Genomic DNA, 21,462 nt, shown 5'->3' with positions numbered 1-21,462 from the left:
AATTATTTAAATCCATTTAAATATATCTTTTTAATTTATTATAATTTACTTTACTAACACGAGGTGATTTTTTTTTTTCTCCTGTGAAATCTTGAATTCCTCTTGCAACACAGTGAATACGGTGACTCTTCCCGCCTCAAAGCGGATGGGATGTTGAACCCTCTTTCTATTTTATAGCCAGTTTATAAAATTGAATTTGCTCTTTGGTTTCACTGGAAATGTCATTAAATTCCCATACACGCAACAATTTCAGAGCAACTTTAGCTACTACTCGCCGATTCAATAAAGTAACTGCGTTACATACATGTTCTTGTTCTGATGATATCGACTTTCACAAACGGCTGTTTGCTCGGACTCGGGTTGTTGCATACTTCTATTCGTCATGGTCATCTGATACCCGTAGTTCTATTCCCCGGTTGGCGACGGGAATGCGTGGAACGATATCATCTGAATGAGAGGAAACACGATTCTGATGGGATTGGGGAGATGGATTCTAGAGAATCCAGAATATTGAGTTCAGCTAACCGTGTTTATAGTTGGGGTGGACAAAAGTGTAATCGTGATGGTTTCGATAAGTTTTATGACTCAGAGGAAGAAGCGGGAGAGAGTGAGGGCGATAGCGACAACGATTTTAGGGTTTTGGATTCGTACATGCAGAGAGAGAGACGTGAAGTTCCTAGAAGAATTGAGGTGGATGAAGACGAATTGAGACACCCTTTAGTGAGGGAGATTTGCAGGTTGATTGATCTTAGGGCAGCATGGACCCCAAAGCTTGAGTCGGAGTTAAAGCGCTTGTTGTGCAGTTTGAAGCCTAGTCAGGTTTGTGCTGTACTTAGAGCTCAGTCCGATGAAAGAGTTGCCTTAAAATTCTTTTATTGGGCTGACAGGCAATGGCGGTACAGGCACAATCCAATAGTTTATCATGCATTGCTTAAGGTTCTTGGTAAGACTAAGTTGTGTCAGGGGGCTAACCGTATTCTCCGGCTTATGGTGCGGAGGAAGATTGAGATTTGGCCTGAAGATTTTGGTTGCCTGATGGTATCTTTCAGTAGAGCTGGACATTTGAGGAAAGCAATGCAGGTATTAACTCTCATGCAGAGAGCAGGAGTCGAGCTTGATATCTCACTATGCAACACTGCAATTAATGTTTTGGTGGAAGGGAAAAGGTTGGAGAAGGCATTGAGGTTCTTGCAGAGAATGCAGGTGGTCGGGATTGAACCTAATGTAATTACATATAATTGCTTGATTAAGGGTTATTGTAAAATGAACCAGGTTGAAGGTGCAATCAAGTTGATCGAGGAAATGCCTCTTAAAGGTTGTTCGCCGGATAAAGTTAGCTACTATACTGTCATGGGATTTTTGTGCAAGGAGGGAAGGATTGATGAATTGAGAGGGCTCACGGAGAAGATGGCGAGAGAAAGTACATTGTTGCCCGATCAAGTTACCTACAATACTCTTATACACATGCTTTCCAAGCATGGTCATGCAGAAGAGGCACTAGGATTTCTACGTAAAGCAGAGGAAAGAGGGTTCCATATTGACAAAGTGGGTCACACTGCTATAGTAAATTGCTTTTGTCAGGAAGGAAGAATAGATAGGGCTAAAGATATTGTTGATGAAATGTTGTCGAAAGGATGCAACCCTGATGTTGTGACATATACTGCTGTTTTACATGGATTTTGTCAAATAGGAGAGGTTGATAAAGCTAAAAAATTGTTGCAGCAGATGTACAAGTATGGTTGTAAGCCAAACTCTGTCTCCTATACGGCCGTGTTAAATGGGCTTTGTAAGACCGGGAACTGTTCGGAGGCAAGAGAGATGATGAACATGAGCGACGGATGGTGGACACCGAATGCTGTGACTTATAGTGTAATCATGCATGGGTTTCGTCGGGAAGGAAAGCTGTCTGAGGCCTGTGATATAGTGAGGGAAATGATCAGAAAGGGCTATTATCCTTCTCCTGTTGAAATTAACCTCTTGATTCGGTCTCTTTGTCAAGTGGGCAGAACAGGTCAAGCAAAAAGACTAATGGAGGAGTGCCTTAGAAAAGGGTGTGCTGTAAATGTTGTGAATTTTACTACTGTAATTCATGGATTCTGTCAAAAGGACGAGTTGGATGCTGCTCTATCCGTCCTTGATGATATGTATTTGAATAACAAGCACCCTGATGAAGTGACATATACGACGGTCATTGATGCATTAGGAAGGAAAGGTAGGCTAAATGAGGCTACTGAAATGACCAAGAAAATGCTCCACAGTGGTTTGCTTCCTACTCCAGTGACGTATCGGTCACTCATCCACCATTTCTGCCAGCTGTGCAGGGTTGATGACTTGTTGAAACTGATGGAGAAGATGCTTCCAAGGAAAAACTGCAAAGCGGCGTATAACCAAGTCATTGAAAAGCTTTGCTGGTTTGGACACATAGATGAAGCTTATAAGCTCTTGGGGAAGGTTCTCAGAACAGCTTCTAGAGTTGATGCAAATACTTGCCATGTTCTCATGAGAAGTTATTTAAAGCATGGGAATCCTCTTGGATCATATAGAGTGGCTTGTAGAATGTTTAACCGAAATCTGGTTCCTGATTTAAAGCTGTGTGAGGAAGTGAGTAAAAAGTTGATTTTACAGCAGAAATTAGATGAGGCAGATAGGCTTATGCTCCGTTTTGTCGAACGTGGATATGTCCCATCCAAGGACAAACAAGCTTCATTTGGGTAAAGTTGCTCCATGATTAAACTACACTAAGTGCAGCCTTGCTTTTAATTCATATACCTCTGCTGGTTGAGTAACCTCAAACTAAATATGCAAAAAGAGATGTTAAGGAAACTGATAAGACTGCTTCTCTAGGATTGTTTGTGATAATAATGTCTCCTCAATTCAATCTCTATCAACTGATTTTAGAGGTACGAAACTGATGTTATGTGCTTCATTTTCCTTTCCATTTGTTATCGTTGTGTTGCTTCTTTGTTGGAAGCTCTGCTCTAGTTCGCCACCCTATGCATTTTTTTAGTCACCTTATTTATTTTGGTTGACTTTTGAAGTCCCCTGAAACAGATTAAAAATGACAACTAATATGCTCATTTTGCTCAATGCCTGCTATCATTTTTACCTCGTAATCTGAAATATGCAAATACATCTTGAATTGTTCTTTTGTGTGCTAGTATCTGCTCCTGCTTTTCTTTTCAGATTCAATGCTATACAGTTGACCCCTGAGTTGAATATGAACCTCCAGAAAAGTGAGTCAGGGGGCAACTTGCTCCTTGAGTTTATGATTTTAACATAGTGAACCAACTCTGAGTTTTCTGTCATTCTATTTCTAGGTTTCTACATTTGGGCTTGTTAACTTGATCAGTGTACTGTCGTTATAGATGGTTTCCCATCAGTTGCCTCTTTTAGTGTTTTCTTTCATCATCTATTACTCCAACTTAATTTGAGGTATATATTCTATAAGCAAATCATGAATCTGCATATCAGATTGCTGCCATGTGCTGTATTTCCTTTGCTGGTGTATATAGACTAAAAGCAAACTGTGAGGAACATAATCCAGTTGTTTGTTGGGGTCAACAGGCATATCGTGTTGGCATGGTGATAACACGTCAGTGGTTCATGAGGATCATTTTACATCTGAAGTTTACAAGTATTGCAAAAAATATTAGGAGAAACACTTAAAAGAAATTGATTATTTGTGCAACTTGCGTGTGCATGAGATATTATTTTCTGGTACATGTAAAGATTTCTAGCCCAGCTCCTAAATGATGACAAGACTATATTGAATTGGGGTTGTAAAGAAATTGGTTTCCTCAGTTTAATCTCAACTTCGCCCTAACTACAACTTATGCTAGACATTACAGGGAACTCTCTAAGGTTTCCAATTTGAAACTGTATGATATTTATCCTGCAAGTTGAGAGCAGCATCAATTGGACCACTTGTCAGAATTGATTTAGGCCTAACTTAGCTAAATTATATAGAAGTCGTGCGACTGTGGCTGCTTTACCTCACTACAGGAGCCACACCTAGAACCATCTAACAGAGCTTGAGTTGCATGTATGGACTGCAATGCTCACTTATCGAAGAAGTTGCAGTTGGATGTGTGACTTCAAAGGCCTTCTTTCCTTTGGCTTGTCAGTCAAACTAAACAAATGCTGCTTTTCTGTATTCAGTAGAATCTCCAAAAAGAGGAATATTCTTAGCTGGAACCTGTTCTAGCTATGATGGTACCCATGTATTTTGTCAACTATAATTTGATCCCAGATATCCTTGAAAACAATTTGATGCAAGTTCACAGTAAAAGGAAAGAAGAAAAAGGAACTGAATATTTCTAGAACTCGTGGTGCATCTTGTTTATCAGCAGTCAAATTTCTCTTTCTGACTGTTATCATGATTTTCAGGTAATGCAGAATTGAGTCCCTTGTACTGGACCAGGACTTCAATACATAAGAATTGCCTCCATCTCCCATATGAACTTTCTGCATTGTACAGTGGAACACTAAACCAAGTGAGTATTTACTACAAATTGCTAATATGTGAGTTTCCAATTTTAACTTCAAATGTATGTGCTTGATATCCTTGATGCTAAAATTCTAGTGGCTCGAATTGAAAGTTTTATTCTGTTCTAATTTGTGATTGCAGGTATCTGTCAGAAAAATCTACAGTTGCTCAGTGTCATGTAAATTTGCGTAATAACTTACTTTTTCCCCAACAATGTGATACACACGGTTCGTCGTTATCAGAGAGACTCCATACATCAACTCAAAGTCCAAAGTATACATTCCTTCAGACATGCTCAAGATCACCTATAAAAGCATAGGACTTAGCTTCCAATGCATTTTTTGGAATGAAACTAAGGCTTCAGGAATTCTCAGGTTGAATAGTAACTTCATAATTATATGTAGGATTCATGTAATTATTGTGAAATATGATGGGAATCATACAACACCGGGAAAGAGATTCAGAAGGTGAAATTGATGATTAGTTGATTTTAAATTCATGATACGTGTCAAATCCTGGAGTCTTATCAACCCTACAAGGGATTACAATTGAGCAAGTTTGGTCATGATATTCACTAATATGTACCGCCTGGTTCCTTAAACTCTTTGACAGATGAACAATAGTTCTGGAGAGAAGCGATTTCTCCTGATAGCTTACAGAAGAACCATGCAACATTCTTCTGTTACACAACCTAGCTTTACATAAGGTGCATTTCTGGGATCTGAACAAGTGATTCTTGTATCCTTGCATGTTTACTGACTGAAAGTCGAATTTATTTTCTAGAGCCTGTTGCTCTCAATTTTTTGGATTCATTACGAAACAAATAGCTTCAATTATGAGTATCTGGAGATACTTGCGGGTGGGGTATCTTGGTTTTTTTCTTGAGCTTCCATATCAAGGAAACTAAATGCGCAAATGTCTCTCTCGCAATGCCTGTCTTCTCAATTTGTGGTACTGTCAATTCAAATGCAATGGACAAAAGTTTGTTGGATTTACTGTATGCAAGCAACTGCTATCTGGAATCAATCAGCTGCATGAATTCATCAAAGCTTCTCAAATAATGTTAAGTGTGACTTGCTTTTTCTCCCTATTCGATGTAGGCATGTGCTAAGTTAATTATTAATTTATCCCATAGAGGTCACATCAAATATTGCTTGTAACTTAATTACCGGGAGAAAAAAAAACAAGAAATATCGCTTGTAACTTAGGATTCTAAACTTTGGGATTGGACCATGAGTTTTTGTTGGGAAAGACGACATGCCCTTTAGCGAAGTACTTTACCTGTGATACTTTGTGATGGATATATCTTCTAATGAAGTACTTTACTGATACTTTGTGATGGATATGAATACGGGAGAGGACAGTACTTAACAAAATTGCGGGACAAAACATTAGACGGGTCATACGAGTTAGATCTAGGATACTAATTTCATTTTGAAGTTTTTTAGTCATAGCAATGAACAGATGACTTTCTATTTATTTCAAATATAGAAATCTTTGGGGCTAAGTGGAGAAAAAGGCGAACACCCTCTTTTACTGAATGATATTTGCTTTTGAGAAGTTAATGATTACAGTGTTTGTCAAAGCAAGTAAGGAAAGAAGAAAAGGGAATTTAATTTTTGATAAAGCTTAGTTTGAATGAAACAATACAGCACGCATTGTCTCCTTGGGAGGTGTCAACAATCTTTTCCCTCAGCTGGCTTCCTTTTGGTTTAGGGGTTATAGCTTCTTTTTCTCCCACTCTGAATTTATGTTTCTTTTCTCCATTAGCTCACCTCACTCACACTTTTTGCTATCAATTAATCAGTTCAACAAGGATTCCTTGTTGGTGAAAAATAAGTTGGGACTTGTGGTGGCTCTTGTCTAAGGCTATTATTCATCTTTCGTTATTGACAGTAAACTCTGTTGTATTCATATTCATGAATGAGTACTAACTTACCCAAATTAGAATATCATTTCTAATATGATCACTGACTTTTTATTTTTTTCTTTTGGTGATAAATAAGAAAGACTGTTAACACTATGCTATTCCCATTACATGATGTCTATGCGTTTGTATTTTGTCATGAATATATCATATTCAGGTATTGAAAAATCATTCTTATCATTGGTTCTGTTAGGTTAACAGGGTTGAAATAGTTCACAAGAATGAAACACAGCATTTAATACACATGATTCTTTTGTGGATCATTTATTATTTAGTCAAAGTGCATATCGCATTCTTTTTTTTCTTTCGTGCTTTTCAATTTTCACGTGCCAAAAAATGAAACAATATTTCTAATATTCAGCTGATTATTTCTGAAAGTATAGTATAGCAGCTCAGCAAACGCATCGTCTCAGATATTTGTACTAATAGTGAATTGTTGTCTTTTTTCCGTTATATTTTTTTCACTTTGCTCTATACTATCATAATTCAATGGGGACAAAAGCATAAACAAAAAGAGAGGAAACACACAACAAAAAAAAAAAAAAAAAGAGAAGTGGGGATGAACTTTTGCCTTTATCGTGTATGTATTAATAATATTCCAGTTTTTGCTGCTCTTATTTGTTGCTTAATTGTGGAAGGGTGACCACCTACTGTTCAACCAAAAGAGAAAACGTAAATAGACAAGAATTGCAAAAGAAGTGAGCTTTCTGTATTTGCCCATGTGCCCTCCCCATTCCCCTGTCTTGCAATATTATTAATTTTATAAAAAAGTGTTGGTAGAAATAAGCAAGTTTAGATGAAGATGATGATGATGGAGTTTGGTGGTATAAAAAGCAGCTTTCCAGATGAGGAGGAGCTAAGGTCTGGTAATTTTAATAATAATAATTCCGATGTTCCATCTTTTCTTTCTTGTCTGTTGGTCCATGCATTGATGTTGTTTCATATCATACGATACGCTTAATCAATTCTTAAGTCACCCTACTTAACAAACATTCGGCTTCCAATGTTGAATATTGTGAGTGATGTATGTCTTCGTTGTTTTCTAGCATAAAACATTCTTTTTTTATAATTATCATATTGATATCTAAATTAAAAAACGTTGGATGAAGCAAAGAGCAACTCACTTATTTATTCATGATTTACCAATTGCCAAATTTAGAGCTTCATTTACACTATCGACAAAAAAAGATAGTTTTTTTTCAGAAAAATATAATGATGTTGATGTCCCTTAAATTTTTTATGAATTAAGCTTACAAGTAAAGTACATTAGTTCAGTTGACCCGAAAGCAAGAAATATCCCACACTAGCTGACCCAGAAGCGAGAAATAGCCCGCAGGCTTACCACCTACTTTACTAAGCTAATAGGTCTAAGGAATAAGCTCATTCCAGTCAGAGTCATCACATAGCTAGACGGACACGTAATATAATTTGCCAACACATCAGCGATACGTCATCTAAAATATTTCTAGATGGCTCCTAGTAGACTAATAGGAAATAAGTTGGGAATCCACGAGAGATGGATTTTCGGGTTTTCAATCAGACTGGTTAGACCTAGTCAACTTGATATATTTCAATCAAATCAAGTCCAAGTCATGCACAGTCTGTTTGGTTAGTTATCTGATTCAAAGTGCTTTCAAATGACGTAAAATTCTCTACAACAATCCCCCTATTATACTCTATACACGCTTATAAATAGAAGCTAAATGCAATTATTTAGTAACATTATTCCTCCTCAAATATCACTTATTTTCTCGTTTCTCTCTCGATTTTTAGGCTATTTTGAGCCTATATTTGTACTCCATATGAATATATACACTTTATTATTATTTTACAGCATTATTCTCACTTTTATTCAAGTTTCCTTTTCGAATTTTCAGTAAAATCGTTACTGCCTTAAGTATTGGAGTTGTAACATTTGTTTTGCAGGATTAGTTCCCATTAATTTTAGAATTTTTTTTGAAGATCCACCAACCTTGTGGTGTGACCAAAAAATCTGGTACACATCAGATGTCATATGCACAACTATTTGTATTTTTTTTTTATTAATAAGGGATAATTACACTCTCTTCCCCTGAAGTTTGGTGAAATTAGAAGTAGACCTCTTGTAATTGGAAAATTACATCTAACACCCATGATGTTTGTTTTTGTCTAACAAATAAGCCCCATTCGTTAGTAAAAATTCATCGAATTTGTTGATATTAACAGAAAAATTAGAAAAAAATCTATATTAACCTCCAATTCACTTATTACAGGTCAAATAAATCTTTTTACGATCAAATTATCTTAATACGTCTTCACGCATTAATAAATGTGATGAGGTATATCTTTACTATTATAAGGGTATTTTAGTTCGAAAAAAATTATCTGACCTGCAATAAATCAGTTATCAGTTAATCGAGTATAAATATCAATTCTCATTCAGTTTTTTTGTTAATATAAACAAATCCAGTGATTTTTACTTAATGAAAGGACTTATTTGTTAGATGGAAGCAAATTTCATAGGTGCTAAATATAATTTTTTAAAATTTAAATAATTTACATGTAATTACATTAAATATTAGAGGAGGAGAATGTAACGATACCTATTAATATGAAATATCCAAAATAGAAGAAAGAAAATGAAAAGAGAAAAAAAGAAAAAAGAGGAGGAACATAAATTCGACCCAAAGGTCCACGTAAGTTTTGTAGAGTGCAGTGCCGCAGTATAAACACATGCAATTGCGCATGTTATCATACTACTTATTGCCAATCACTGTTTTCACATACGCTCCCTCTCTCTCTCCCCACCACTTCCTGTCGCCGGAAAAGTCAAGAAGATGGACGAGTCTTGGCGAATGAGGCTAGGATTGCCCACCGGGCTTCCCCAACCACGACACTTCCCTAACTACCCTCCACGCCGCTCCACGGAGGACGCCACCTCCCACCGCCGAAAGCCCATTTCTTGCGACCTTCCTCACGACCCTTTAAACCCAGAAGACTTTTCCGACGTTTTTGGTGGTCCCCCTCGGACAATTCTCTCCCGCCAATTCTCCACCGCCTTCCCCAGATCCTCCTCCTCTACGGGTTTCTTCTACGAGGAGATTTTCCGGCAGCCGGAGAAGGCAGCGCCGTCCATTGTGGGGCGGAGCGGGCGGAGCTTGCCTGAGTTCAGGATCCCCGGTCAACAAACAACGAGTGATCACAATCATCACAAACGTGAACTTAATAGTTTCTATGGTGATATCTTTGCGTGGGAGGATGACAGCGTGGTGAGGTCAAGATCAAGGTCAAAAACAAGTTCTTCATCTGTGCTCAGCTCGGAGGAGCTCAGTCCTCTCCGGCCGGCCATATCCGGTGATAGCAACGATGATGTTTCCCTTTTTGCTTCAAAGCTCAGGTGGGTGCCTCTTTCGATTTTTTAAGATTCTTGACTTGAAATGTACCACTGTTGGTGTCTGTTTGTTTGGGCATGTTTTCTGCCAGTTGTCTGATATGCCACTTAATTATGGGTTCTATCTGATTTCTTTTTGGATGCATACAAGGGGCCTCAGGGAGACATCTTAAGCAAAGAGAACAGAAACTTTTTACGATTATGTAGAACTTTTGAACAAAATTTTGCATGTTCCCTAATTATGGGAAATTGATGCTGTTTTTCCAACTATTAACCTCCAGAATTTGGATCTTGAAAAATGATCATCAATACCACATACTGAAATTGGATCCATCCAGGCCATTAAATGTCAGGTCTAGGTGGAGTTCAAGAAGAATTGGACATGACGATTACCAAAGACAGCAAAATATGATGCCACCATTTGCAGGCACTCTGCCCATTTACAATGCTGAAAATGACTTTCCTTTTGGGTTAAGTCGAAGAAATGCATCCCCTGAGACTATTAGTCTTGAACCAATGTCAAACGGCAGTTTGAGAGTGTCTGCCGATGATTTAAAACTGAACTCACCATCATCAGCGGTTTCTTCAGTTTGCCAGTCAGATAGAGAGCAAACGACCCGTGAAATTGAGGAAGAGATTCTGAGGCAGGACGCCATGGAACAGGACGAAGATGAATCCATGAGCTCCTATGTGATTGAGATCAATTCTGATATCAGGGAAGGGACATGTGAATCAAACGGTGTTGATGAAGCAATTGCATGGGCAAAAGAGAAGTTTCAAAATAACTGCCACCAGAATAAATGTGGCATGCAAGAATATGAGAAAGATAAACCCACAGGAATCACGAGTGAGTTTTTCGTCTTGCCATGCGATTGAGAAATTTTCACCTTCATTTCATGTTCCATGTGATATCGATATTGATTATACCATGTTGGTTAAATCTATGTTGCAGAAATGTCAGACGGGCATCAGCTTTCAGTAGGGAATACAGATAGTTTTGGGTCACTGGTATGTTGTCCATGATCTAAAGCATTAGTATACTAGGACATACAGATGTTTTTTTTTTATCAACATGTGATTTCTTACAGCAGAGCCTCTCTTTATGACAATCATGAATTGCTTATCTACATATGCATTCAGCTATTTGCTTTTCTATCTCTCATTTTGTAGGATGAGCAACAGGATAAGTGGGCAGCCAGAGAACATACACAATGCTTTGGAAACATGGTACCATCACATGATTCAACTTTGATCACATGGAACTATCTTTTGAGACATAATTTTATCGTTTTTCGTTGGATCATTGAGGGCTTAACTTGCATTATATGCAATGTCATGGCGATATTATGCTTCATAAAGTGTATGCCGTCATATGATTAAGCTCTTTCTGTTTGTGTTATACTTTTCAAGTTCTGTAATTTAGAGGTCCACCATGATACCTTGCAAAACTTGCTTCAGATGTAACTTTTCCCCTACAATATAGCTACTAATTTCTCCAGTAAACTGTTACAGGTGCAAACAGAAATGCAAGTACTTGATGAAAAGATAAGGTTGTGGTCAACTGGCAAGGAAGCTGACATCCGCCTGCTGTTATCTTCCTTGCATCATGTGAGATGAATTTGCTTCCCATGAGTTACTTTTGATTGTTAAAAACTGCACGTTATGGCATAACAATAGCCGTGTCACTGTATCCAGATTCTATGGTCTGATAGTGGTTGGTTCCCTGTACCTCTGGCAAATATAATCGAGATCCCAAAAGTGAAGAAAGCATATCAGAAAGCACGGTTGTGCTTGCACCCTGACAAACTGCAACAAAGGGGCGCCACACACCAGCAGAAGTACATTGCCGAGAAAGCCTTTTCTGTCCTTCAGGTCAGCTTAGCATTTGACAACCTTCTACTGGTCTCTGCATGTGGTTAGTTCAAAATACAAGCACAATAGAAAACAAATCATGATGACTGTGTGATCTGATTGTAGGACGCATGGGCTGTGTTTATCTCCCACGATGTTTTCAGTCGATGATCTGAAGAGCTGTTTACAAATTTACAGCCTACCAGTGAAGGAGAAGAATCAATAAAGCAGAGTACATGTAAATCTTTTGCTGTTTTAGTGCATACAAAGAGTGCGAACCAACTATACATAGTAGTGTGTGTTTCTCTACTTATCATCAGTCGCTGTGTCTTTCCAGTGTCCAATAATGAAAAAGAGGAAGAAGATGATAATTATGCTACTGTTTGCTTGTGAAATCTTTGGATTAACTTGTGTTGATAAGTGCTGTAGAAGTATCTATCGTATTGTGATTTGTAAATAGTAAATACATGGATGTAATGTACCATGCCTCTCGGTCTAATTTTAGGCCCCGACATTGGCCGGGGGCCTCAACCTTGTTCACGGCAGAGCCTCCATGTGATGTCAATTTTTGCAAGCACTAGATACTGTTTTTATTTCACACGGGTTTGCCTTTTAGGAAATTAGTTGAGCCTTTATGGTTGCCTCTATTTCAATTGATTGAATGATCTTTCACTTTCTTAAATGTTGTCCCTCAACACGTTAACGTTTTACTAAATTGTTAGTTCGTAAAAAACGTTAAATGAAAAAGTTGATGGCAATGTGATAAAAAAGGTGTTACTGTCTGTAAAACTAGAAAAATCAAGAATCATAAGCGCTTAGGATTTACCAGAAACCTCAAGTAAGACACGGAGTTAATTGAACATTTTTTTATTTGCTACAATATGAGATTAGTATCTTTGTTAGTCCAGTTTATTTACATACTTTTGAACAATTTTAAATAAATTGACCAGATTACTAACGGTTGCACTTAGAAAACAAAAATGATCAACAAAACCCAGCGATTTGGTTTTACAGCAGAGAGAAGCAACACAAGCAGCAGGAAATACAAGACCAAATAGCACGGTGTAATCACACTAACAGTAGACAACAAATAAAACAAACTCATAGATGACGTAAATGACCCTCCAGATCGATAACTCCAATACAGTCGTGTAATATGAATAAATATCCCATGCATGATGCATCGACTAGCAAAATCTTGGGGTAATACCACATCTTCTACATACTTTACATCAGATCTTGCCCGGTTTGAGTGAGTTTTAATTGGCAGACGTTTATTTCAAGCAAAATAATGAATACCAATCAAATGATGATATAACAAATTATCAGTTCTCATCTATTGGTGATGAAGGAAGACTGTAGAAGAAGAAAAGACAAAACTTTCCTACACTTGCTTTGTCTCTGTGGCCTGAGATAATCATCGGTGTGTCTTACTTTGTTCTGGTGATGACTCTATGTGTTAATTCTACAAGTGCCCTCCTCGACCTTTGGACATTCTCGTCATTGTTCTCTGGAAATGAATCAATAGCAGCTGAGGCAAGGCTAGCATGCTTTGCTGCCAGCTCCCTGGTTCTCTGAATTCCACGACTCTTCCCAAGATATTCTAGAGCCTGTAGGTTCAGTTTATATTTAAGCTATGTACAGAACATATGGGAACAGAAATTGACCATGTCAAATAGTAGCTTTTCTTCGCTTTTTTAAATGGTTAATGAGGGATGACTTAACAATAAATTGATTGGTTGCAAATGACTAAGTTACAGAAAAACTTACACGATCCACATTCGCAGAACTGTCAAATCCTTCATTGACAACAGTGCGCAGCTCAGGGAACTCCTCCATAGCAAACAATATAGGAGCAGTAATAATTCCCTGAAAAAGATTTCAAGCATTTTCAGCATGTTATTGTGAGGGCATTATTATGAAGGCAACCACTGAACAGAGGCCAAAGTGAAAATTTTCCATACGTTTTTTCAGCATTTTAATGGATGTGAGGGCATTATGAAGGCAATCACCAAACAGACATTGAAGCGAAAATCAAGAGGTGAACGAAGAAAGATGCACAAAACTTGAGAAATATATATATAGACATACTAAAAAGAACAGCAACAAACACAGTATTGGAACAAAAATCACATGGTTAAAGGGTGCTGAGACATGGGCACGAAGAAAAATTGGATGCAAAAAAAACAGAGAACATTAATATGGTCCAACCAAAGGAAGAAGTTGAAATCCTTGATGGTACAACATACATGCAAGCTAATATACATAAAATAAAAACTAAAGCAAATGGTTAGAAAGAGTACATGGCGAATGTCAGACAAGGAACCCTTCCCAAGTGAAGTTGACGTGCCAGTAAAATCGAGGACATCATCAATTAATTGGTAAGCCAATCCCTGCGAACATGCATGCAGCAAGATTTTTTAACACAGGAGTATGACTAGAGGACAAAATTAGAATCGATGTACTTTCCATAAAGGTGGTTAAAAGGACATCATGTTGCAGAAAAGCCAAGAAACAAAGCCTCAGCTCCTATTAACATGATTTTATACGAGTTAAATCATCATGTACAAGGTGACCACATCATTACTTGAAAAGCCATTTACACTAGTTTCCTTTTTCGCCATATAAATTATGAAGAAAAATTCAAGCATTTACTCAATAATATAAGGCAGAAATCATGAAAAACCTCAACAGCATAAAATTGCCCAACCATTTATTCAGATTACTATGGGAAGAAGGCAAAGAATTCTATTCCAGCCCCAACTGGTGCCATGAAAAGCAGTTTACTATGACACATCAAGAGGATTAGAGCCTGTTCAAACATAGCACATGGACCTTCAATCTATTTGGGACACAAAATAACGGACAGAAAACAGAGAAAAATACTGACCAAGTTCTTTCCATACTCATAAGCCAAAATTGACACTTCTGCTGTTTGTCCAGCAAGAAGGGCAATGGCCTTGCAGCTATTTGAAATCAATGAGGCAGTTTTATAGTATGTCTTCTGCATATAATATTCCATGCTGCAAAAGGCAACAGTGGCAGGATTTTAGCAAGATACAAGTTAAAACGTTACCATATACCATGCAACAAGCAAACAAGGTTCATGATGATGAACCAGAAATTGAGCAGCATACTTGCAACGCTGGTCTGATGTAGTAGTCATTTGCATGGTTTCGCCAGTTACTAGATGCTCCACAACTTTAGCCAAGAGGGACACAACCTGCAACAAATTGGTACCAATAGACGCATAAAATACCAAAAAAAATCACAGCTCAAGCCAGAATGTTCTGCCGGCATGAGAATCAAGAAGCCATATCTACTCCTAGTGAGATTCCTAACCAAATATGGTTTGATAAACTTTGTTTTAAATCTTATCATATTTTCTTCATTTTAGAAGCACATTCAGCATTAGGGTAGTCCTGAAGAACATTATTGTACAAGATGCACCTCATTAGCATTATGAATCATACCTCCGTGTTTTTCAAAGAGGCAAGTGCCACACAAGCTCTGGACAGCAGGAAATCTCCGGCCAATACAGCTAACTGCAATTAAACAGGGAGGACAGAGCTGAGCAGACAAGTAACCTAACTCGATACTGCTATACGTGGACAAAGGTAAACAAAGCTCAAATCATGGATGTCAACTAAGTCACTAAACAAGTCAATTTCTCATGACTGTTGAATCATTCTATAACCAGATTCATTATGATAAATGATCATTATGAACTTGATTAAGAATCAATAGAAGAATAATGCAGCAATGTCTCAAAACTTTAGAAAGAAGTAAAACTTCAACAGAATCCCATGACTCTGATCATAATCAATATAAAATGTTCACCCTCCCTTTCTCATTGTTTTCTTTAACAGATTGGGTTGACTATCCCTATTGGTAGGGAGCAGATAGGGGGGCTCAAAAGAACAAATATAAAGTACCTTATTTCCCATCACAAAATTCAATGAACCAATCCCTCTTCTTGTATCAGCATCATCCAACACATCATCATGCAGGAGGCTAGCTACCTACAACAATATTGTGGATCACTAACCAAAGGGGTAAGACATTTACAGTTAATAACCCACGTGAAAAGCTATAGCAGAGTGGCATTACACAAATACAGAATCATAACAGAGGAGGCATGCTTCTCTTTCCTCATGAGATAGATCTAAAGGATACCATGTCTTCATACGCCAAAGCAATCTAGTCATGATATCCCAACTAGAGACCACCTTGAACAAAACATTCAGGAAGTTTCATAAAAGCAGCTTAATTACACGAATTCCATGTAACAAGATCTTGATAGAAATGGACTTCATCAACTCAGTCCGTTCTGTAATGCTCTTCTTGTTCAACATATGCATGAAACAAGAGAGACAGAAGAAAAATACCATGAAAATGTTGAATAGGCTGTGAAAGAAGGTGAATGAAACCATGTGGCATATACATAAGAATACAATTCGTCCATCTGCAGAGAGCAAAGAAACCATAAAGCTCTTCCCCGTCATAAAACTATGTTCATTATCCATCAAGAGGACCTCCATGCCAATGACGCTTGAACTACATTATATCAGCTCACAGAGCTAGCGTCTCTCCACTGGCTCCAACCAAATTCTGTTTTCCTTGTTTAACTTGGCACAGTTACTAGGTAAAGGTTGAAAATATGAGCATAACCAACATATGTTTGGGATGGCACCGAAGAATGCAATGTGAAGTAAAAATCCAAGCTACTGGCTTTCAGGGAGGAAAAGCAAATGCGACTAACATGTATCATTTCTGTGATCTCAGCAATACATTGTTGTCTAGACCGCAACTCTGTGGACAAGGTATCAATCGCAGCATCGGCAGGATGTCTGGGCATCTGTACATCTAAAGCAGTTGCCATCAACAATAAAACCTGCAAGGTATATAGCCAGTAAGCTAAACATATAAACACCACTTAAAATTTTGGAAACATAAAATGTAAAAGTTCATTCTAAAGAATCATAGTTACAATAAGCCAACACAAACTAAAATTAAGATTCTCCTTACATCCACCTGTGTTGAGGATAACTGGAAAGATTTATTCACCGAATTAAAACATAGACCATACAAATGACCACTGAAAATTGAGGCAAATTTTCATAATTCATTACATGTACAATAGCAAGAATTTTTTTATAGTATGTAGCAACATTCTACTCTTCTGGCTTTGAGATATCAAACATTGCAGCATGCCAGCTTAAGTTGAATTAGAAAGGGCTAGAAAATTATGTGAAATCCGTGGTAGCTTGCATTGATCAGTTGCGGAAGGTGGTTTATTGATTCACTACATTGGGAATTACATTTTCCAATAAAGTATACAAGAGAACCAGTCTCTTTCACGACCTGTATTGGAAATTCATCTTGCCAGCAGCACTTTTTAATGGCCGTCCAATGGAAATTCAAGGGTCAGATGAGCTTTAACAAAGCAAAATGAGAAATTGAATTGAACAAGTAAGAGACCTATACTGTTCACACATTCCCAGCAAAAACAAATATTTGAAGAGGATGGATATGAATTGCATTATATATTAGCATAGCAAGCAAAACAATGTATTATTTAATTTACAGCCAGTGGCATCTTTATTATACTTACAGCATATAATATTTTTCACGCTTGATACATAACAACACAAAAAAAGAAAAGCACTGAACCGTTGAGGAGGGGATGGAACAGTAAGACGGAAATGAAGAACTTACAGTGGGTCGAAACCTTTTCCCTTCAACCCCCATTTTGAAAAAATACTCCGCAGCAGAGGCAAGTTTGGGAACCTATAAGAGATGAAATAAGTCCAACTTGATATCACTACATATCTATCTGACACCAAATAAAAGTATAGTCAGATACCTCAGCAACTACCATGGACCTCAAGCGATTTGCAAGAATGGACAATTCATCGGCAACAAGAGAGAATGGATCTAGTTGCTCCTGTCCAAGAGAAGGACGATAAGTTTGTGGCTAATGATAAAGCATATCCAAGGACTAGCTGGAAACCATATAAAAAGATCAGAAAGATGTGCATATCATTTGATCTTCTTGATTGCTATTTTAAGATACATGCACAAATAATTAAACTAGGCTGTCAGAATTAGGCAAACAGATGAGGACTTGCACTAACCTCAACAGCAGAGCTGCTCTGAATGTGAGCCTGTTGTCCTACACTACTCAGGGCACTTGAAACCCAAGAATAAATAACTCTGCAACCCAAAACCTACTAATCACCAGCAACAAAACAAATACAGTATAAAGAATCAAAATCCATTTATGGCACCCACTCACACACATAAGAAGATGAACCAAAAAATTACCAGAGACAGAGGGAGGGAGAAAAGTATATAAGGAAAATAGGAATACTCAGTATTGTAGATGCATGACATCATCACAGTTAAAAAGGACAAGTGCAATAGTAACAGAGATCAACAACTAGAGAAACAAGGCTCGACAGCAGGTATATGAACTGATATAACACTGGGTTAATATAACTCCCATACTTACTCCTAGGAACCCCAGTGAAACAACAACACAATGAAGATTCCTCCCAACATTATCTGTGCCCTGCCCTCCGTATACTGACACATCCAATGGGAATTCCAGGAATCACTTTCTATTAACTCTAGTATCTTGTGCTCTATGTGTACCTGTTATATCTAATAAGTGCAGATGTTGGACGCAATTTACAATGATTTGTTAAATGACCAACCACCAGTTCATTAATGATCAATCAATTTACAATACAATAGAAAAGAGCAGATGAAGCTAAAATTGGACTGTTCAGTGAACTACACTAATCGTATCCTTGAATATGTGCATGATAACTTAAGGGAACATTTTGTAGATTGTCTGTACTGAGAGCAGTTAGCACTTCATGTCTCCTAAGATCCTTTAGCTCCCAAATCTTGAAAAGCATCTTTATGATAAGAAAGCAAATATAAAAAAAGGAAACTAGTTTGCTTTCCACCACATATCAAATAATCCTTAATGAGAACGCACAGTGGTTACAAGCCAATGGCAATTAAGCTTGCTTTTGCCATTGCCCATCCGCGTGTTCAACCACCAACTGCTCGACCGAATTTCGACAATAATAATATTAAAAAGAAAAAGGAGGCGTTAACACGACACTTTTCCCCACAAGGTACAAAGCTTTCAAAGAGGAAAACCACGAAATCTCCAGACGATTACAGTCACAATAACTGATCCCATTCAAGAAAACAGATCAATGTCGAAAAACATCCCAACTTATGAAGCAACATCGAGGCTGAAACGACCACCCTAGAACAAAAAGCGCAATAGCAGGAAAGACAAAAATAAACGCAGAAACGCATAGAAGCTCGCGTCAGTTCACCTCTTGAGAAGCTTGAACAGGGGAGCGAAAGTGAGAGGAGTTCTGGAGCAATGGCGGGTCGGCATAAGTGCCCAAAGAAGAGTAGACCCATCGACAACGGGCGCAAGCCGACCTCGATACCCGGGTCAGCCCCCTTACAGACATCATCTCCTGTACGCCCACGTAAGGATTTTGCTGTGGGATTGCAGATGGTAGTGGTAAAGAATACTGGTTGAAAATTTCTTGGATTGGCGGTCAGAGGAAAAATAGTTGAGAAACCCTGGGTTCCAAGAAAGAGGAAAAAGGAGAAAGATTAGTTATCGGTGATGGAGATATTATAAGCCGTCATTAATGCATAATGCATTCGTTGGAAACTCAAAAGCTAATTGCAGGGAAAGCGAATGACGACGGCTATTCGGTCCGAACCCATGACCCATGTGTCCGGAGGGACATGTGGTTCGGCTTCGGCCATGTGATAAAAAGTAGGGTGCCAGTTTGATGTGAGTTGATGGACTAATCGGATAAGAACCACTCTTTTCCAGGCCCAAATTCTGGAACGCCTCCACTTCAAACAATTGCTTATTTTACTTTGAACAAAAAAGTACTAGAATCAGGGCCAAGTGGACCGGTTCAAACGATGATATGGGCCGAATATGCTTGATTTTAAACTTAATTTAGAGTACCGAACATCATATGATGATGCACAATTATAAATATTTTTTTAAATTAATAAATATTTAACCAATATTTTTTATAACGAACGGGCTATTACAAAGAGTATTTGTTAAATAACTGCTAATTCTAAAGTGATATTTATGATTTTTCAAGAGAATAATTGTAAAGGTAAATTACAAAGGGAGCCTACAAAATTTGGTATAACTATAAATACTTTCTTATTGTTTGAAAAATTAAAAATTATCAAATTAATTATCATTTAGCAAATACCATCTACATTGGATTGTCATATAAAATATTTATTAAACGATAATTAATTTTAAAAAGTATTCATAATTTTTTAAATTTTTAAAAAATATTTATAATTATATAATAAATAGCGGAAGAGTATATCGTAATTTACCCTATTCTATTTACTAACTGTTCAAAATTTTATTAACTAAAATAATTAGTTTAGTTTAATAAATAAAGATTAACCATCCCTGCCGCCATGATCAGATTGAGAGAAGAAGATTGCAAACAGATGCACCAAGTTCTTTCCATCTATTATCAATTTACAGATTTTCTCGTTCAAAACAACACATGAAAATAAGAGGAAGAAGGAGAGGAAGAAAAACTCCAGAAAGAAAAGAGCAGGAGAAAAGTGGGCTATTTCCTGGCTACTGACGAGTAGCATCTAATATCTTGCCTTATCAACAATTCCCTGAACTCCTCGTCCGTGGTCTTGAGCATCAATGACAGCGGAACCTTCACCCCACTCTCTATAGCCTCTATGTGTCGAGGCTTTATCCTATTCTCCAAACTAAAAGCGAAATACTGAGGAAATTCCTTCAGCTCCTCCAATTTACCCTCCATTTCCTTCATAAAGTACTCAAATTTCGGCTTGAAGTTGTTCTCAATGCTGAATGTGAACAGCCCGGGACATCTCAGAACCATCTCCACCGCATCAGCTCTACAAAACCCCAAGCTCACAAGAAAATTCAGCTTCGGAATCAGCGTTTTTTCGACGCTTGAAACCAGTAAGATGGGATCTTGATAAGCTAATGCGTGCAAATCTGTAAACCCGAGTCTTTGGAGATAGAATAAGGCTGGCCTCAACTGGTCTCTAACACTGGAAATCAAGAGTCGTGGGCATTTGTTGATCACCTTTCTGAAATTCTGATCGGGGACTCTCAGATCATAGGAGAGGAAATTGAAGACTGGGTTGAGATCAGTTTTGATATCTGAAGTCAGAATTGTAGGGCACATGCCGAAGATTCTGCCTAAATCTTTTAGGTGGATGCCTTTGGATTGGAGAAAGGTGACGATGGCGTGGATTGAATGCAGGGAAGCGGTGTGGAGAGACGGGTTTTGGGCCAATGCTCGGCCGGAATCGACGCCCATGATTTCGAGGCAGAGGATTTTCTCCTTGAATTGGAAGGAGATGTTTGCATGGGTTGATTGGTAGAGTGGGTGTTTGTGGAGGAGAGTTTTTGGTTTGGCTGTTAAGTGGTTGCTTTGTTGTTCTAAACTTGGAGCTGGCTTTGGGGAAGAGAAGCACATGGAGGAGCGGAGTGCCGCCGCCGCTGCCGGCATGGTGGTGTAGCGGCTCCGCCGTGAATTGGGATGGATGGAGAGGTGGGGTTGAGCTCTGACTTTCTCCTTGCTCTCCGACCATATTATGCTCCTTTTTATCGGATCATGTAAATGACAGCTGGCATTTTTGTGTAAAGTTAGTGGCTGAAAATGGATTTCAGCTGATTAGATGATACCATTATCTGGCTGTCTCTTTCAAGGAGTTTTCTCTGTTAATTCTTTGTTCGAGAAAATCGCG

At 38.0% G+C, this 21,462-nt stretch overlaps 4 protein-coding genes across 5 annotated transcripts; 2 read left to right on the top strand and 2 right to left on the bottom strand.

Moving 5' to 3' along the window:
• Positions 1-74: 74 nt before the first annotated feature.
• LOC105175755 (Tetratricopeptide repeat (TPR)-like superfamily protein) lies at positions 75-4,999 on the top strand. Of its 2 annotated transcripts, none has more exons than XM_011098320.3 (3): positions 75-2,711; positions 4,387-4,493; positions 4,628-4,999. In XM_011098320.3, exons 1-2 carry the CDS (start codon positions 319-321, stop codon positions 4,388-4,390), a joined length of 2,397 nt encoding a protein of 798 aa, XP_011096622.1. In that variant the 5' UTR covers positions 75-318; the 3' UTR covers positions 4,391-4,493; positions 4,628-4,999. The 2 variants fall into 2 exon arrangements, with proteins under 2 accessions (XP_011096622.1, XP_088732880.1); XM_088876754.1 differs by having other exon boundaries at positions 75-2,900.
• Positions 5,000-9,105: 4,106 nt separating this feature from the next.
• Positions 9,106-12,232, top strand: LOC105175754 (Chaperone DnaJ-domain superfamily protein). The gene is made up of 7 exons (XM_011098319.2): positions 9,106-9,789; positions 10,122-10,630; positions 10,736-10,791; positions 10,954-11,010; positions 11,296-11,391; positions 11,479-11,655; positions 11,761-12,232. The coding sequence occupies exons 1-7, from the start codon at positions 9,230-9,232 to the stop codon at positions 11,803-11,805; spliced, it is 1,500 nt and encodes a 499-aa protein (XP_011096621.1). The 5' UTR covers positions 9,106-9,229; the 3' UTR covers positions 11,806-12,232.
• A 510-nt stretch (positions 12,233-12,742) lies between these two features.
• On the bottom strand, positions 12,743-19,462 carry GPS1 (geranyl diphosphate synthase 1). The gene is made up of 12 exons (XM_011098316.3): positions 18,996-19,462; positions 17,772-17,864; positions 17,501-17,581; positions 17,353-17,424; positions 16,397-16,528; positions 15,570-15,656; positions 15,108-15,179; positions 14,772-14,857; positions 14,525-14,657; positions 13,938-14,027; positions 13,405-13,503; positions 12,743-13,244 (listed from the first exon to the last, which is right to left on the bottom strand). Exons 1-12 carry the CDS (start codon positions 19,140-19,142, stop codon positions 13,065-13,067), a joined length of 1,272 nt encoding a protein of 423 aa, XP_011096618.1. The 5' UTR covers positions 19,143-19,462; the 3' UTR covers positions 12,743-13,064.
• Positions 19,463-20,148: 686 nt separating this feature from the next.
• On the bottom strand, positions 20,149-21,369 carry LOC105175752 (Mitochondrial transcription termination factor family protein). Its single transcript, XM_011098315.3, has one exon. It carries the CDS (start codon positions 21,222-21,224, stop codon positions 20,298-20,300), a length of 927 nt encoding a protein of 308 aa, XP_011096617.1. The 5' UTR covers positions 21,225-21,369; the 3' UTR covers positions 20,149-20,297.
• Between the last annotated feature and the right edge of the window lie 93 nt (positions 21,370-21,462).

The sequence above is a fragment of the Sesamum indicum genome, linkage group LG12 (assembly GCF_026168435.1).
Source record: "Sesamum indicum cultivar Baizhima isolate 11 linkage group LG12, ASM2616843v1, whole genome shotgun sequence".
In the NCBI taxonomy this organism is placed as follows: domain Eukaryota; kingdom Viridiplantae; phylum Streptophyta; class Magnoliopsida; order Lamiales; family Pedaliaceae; genus Sesamum; species Sesamum indicum.
This window is presented reverse-complemented; position numbering and strand designations above follow the sequence as displayed.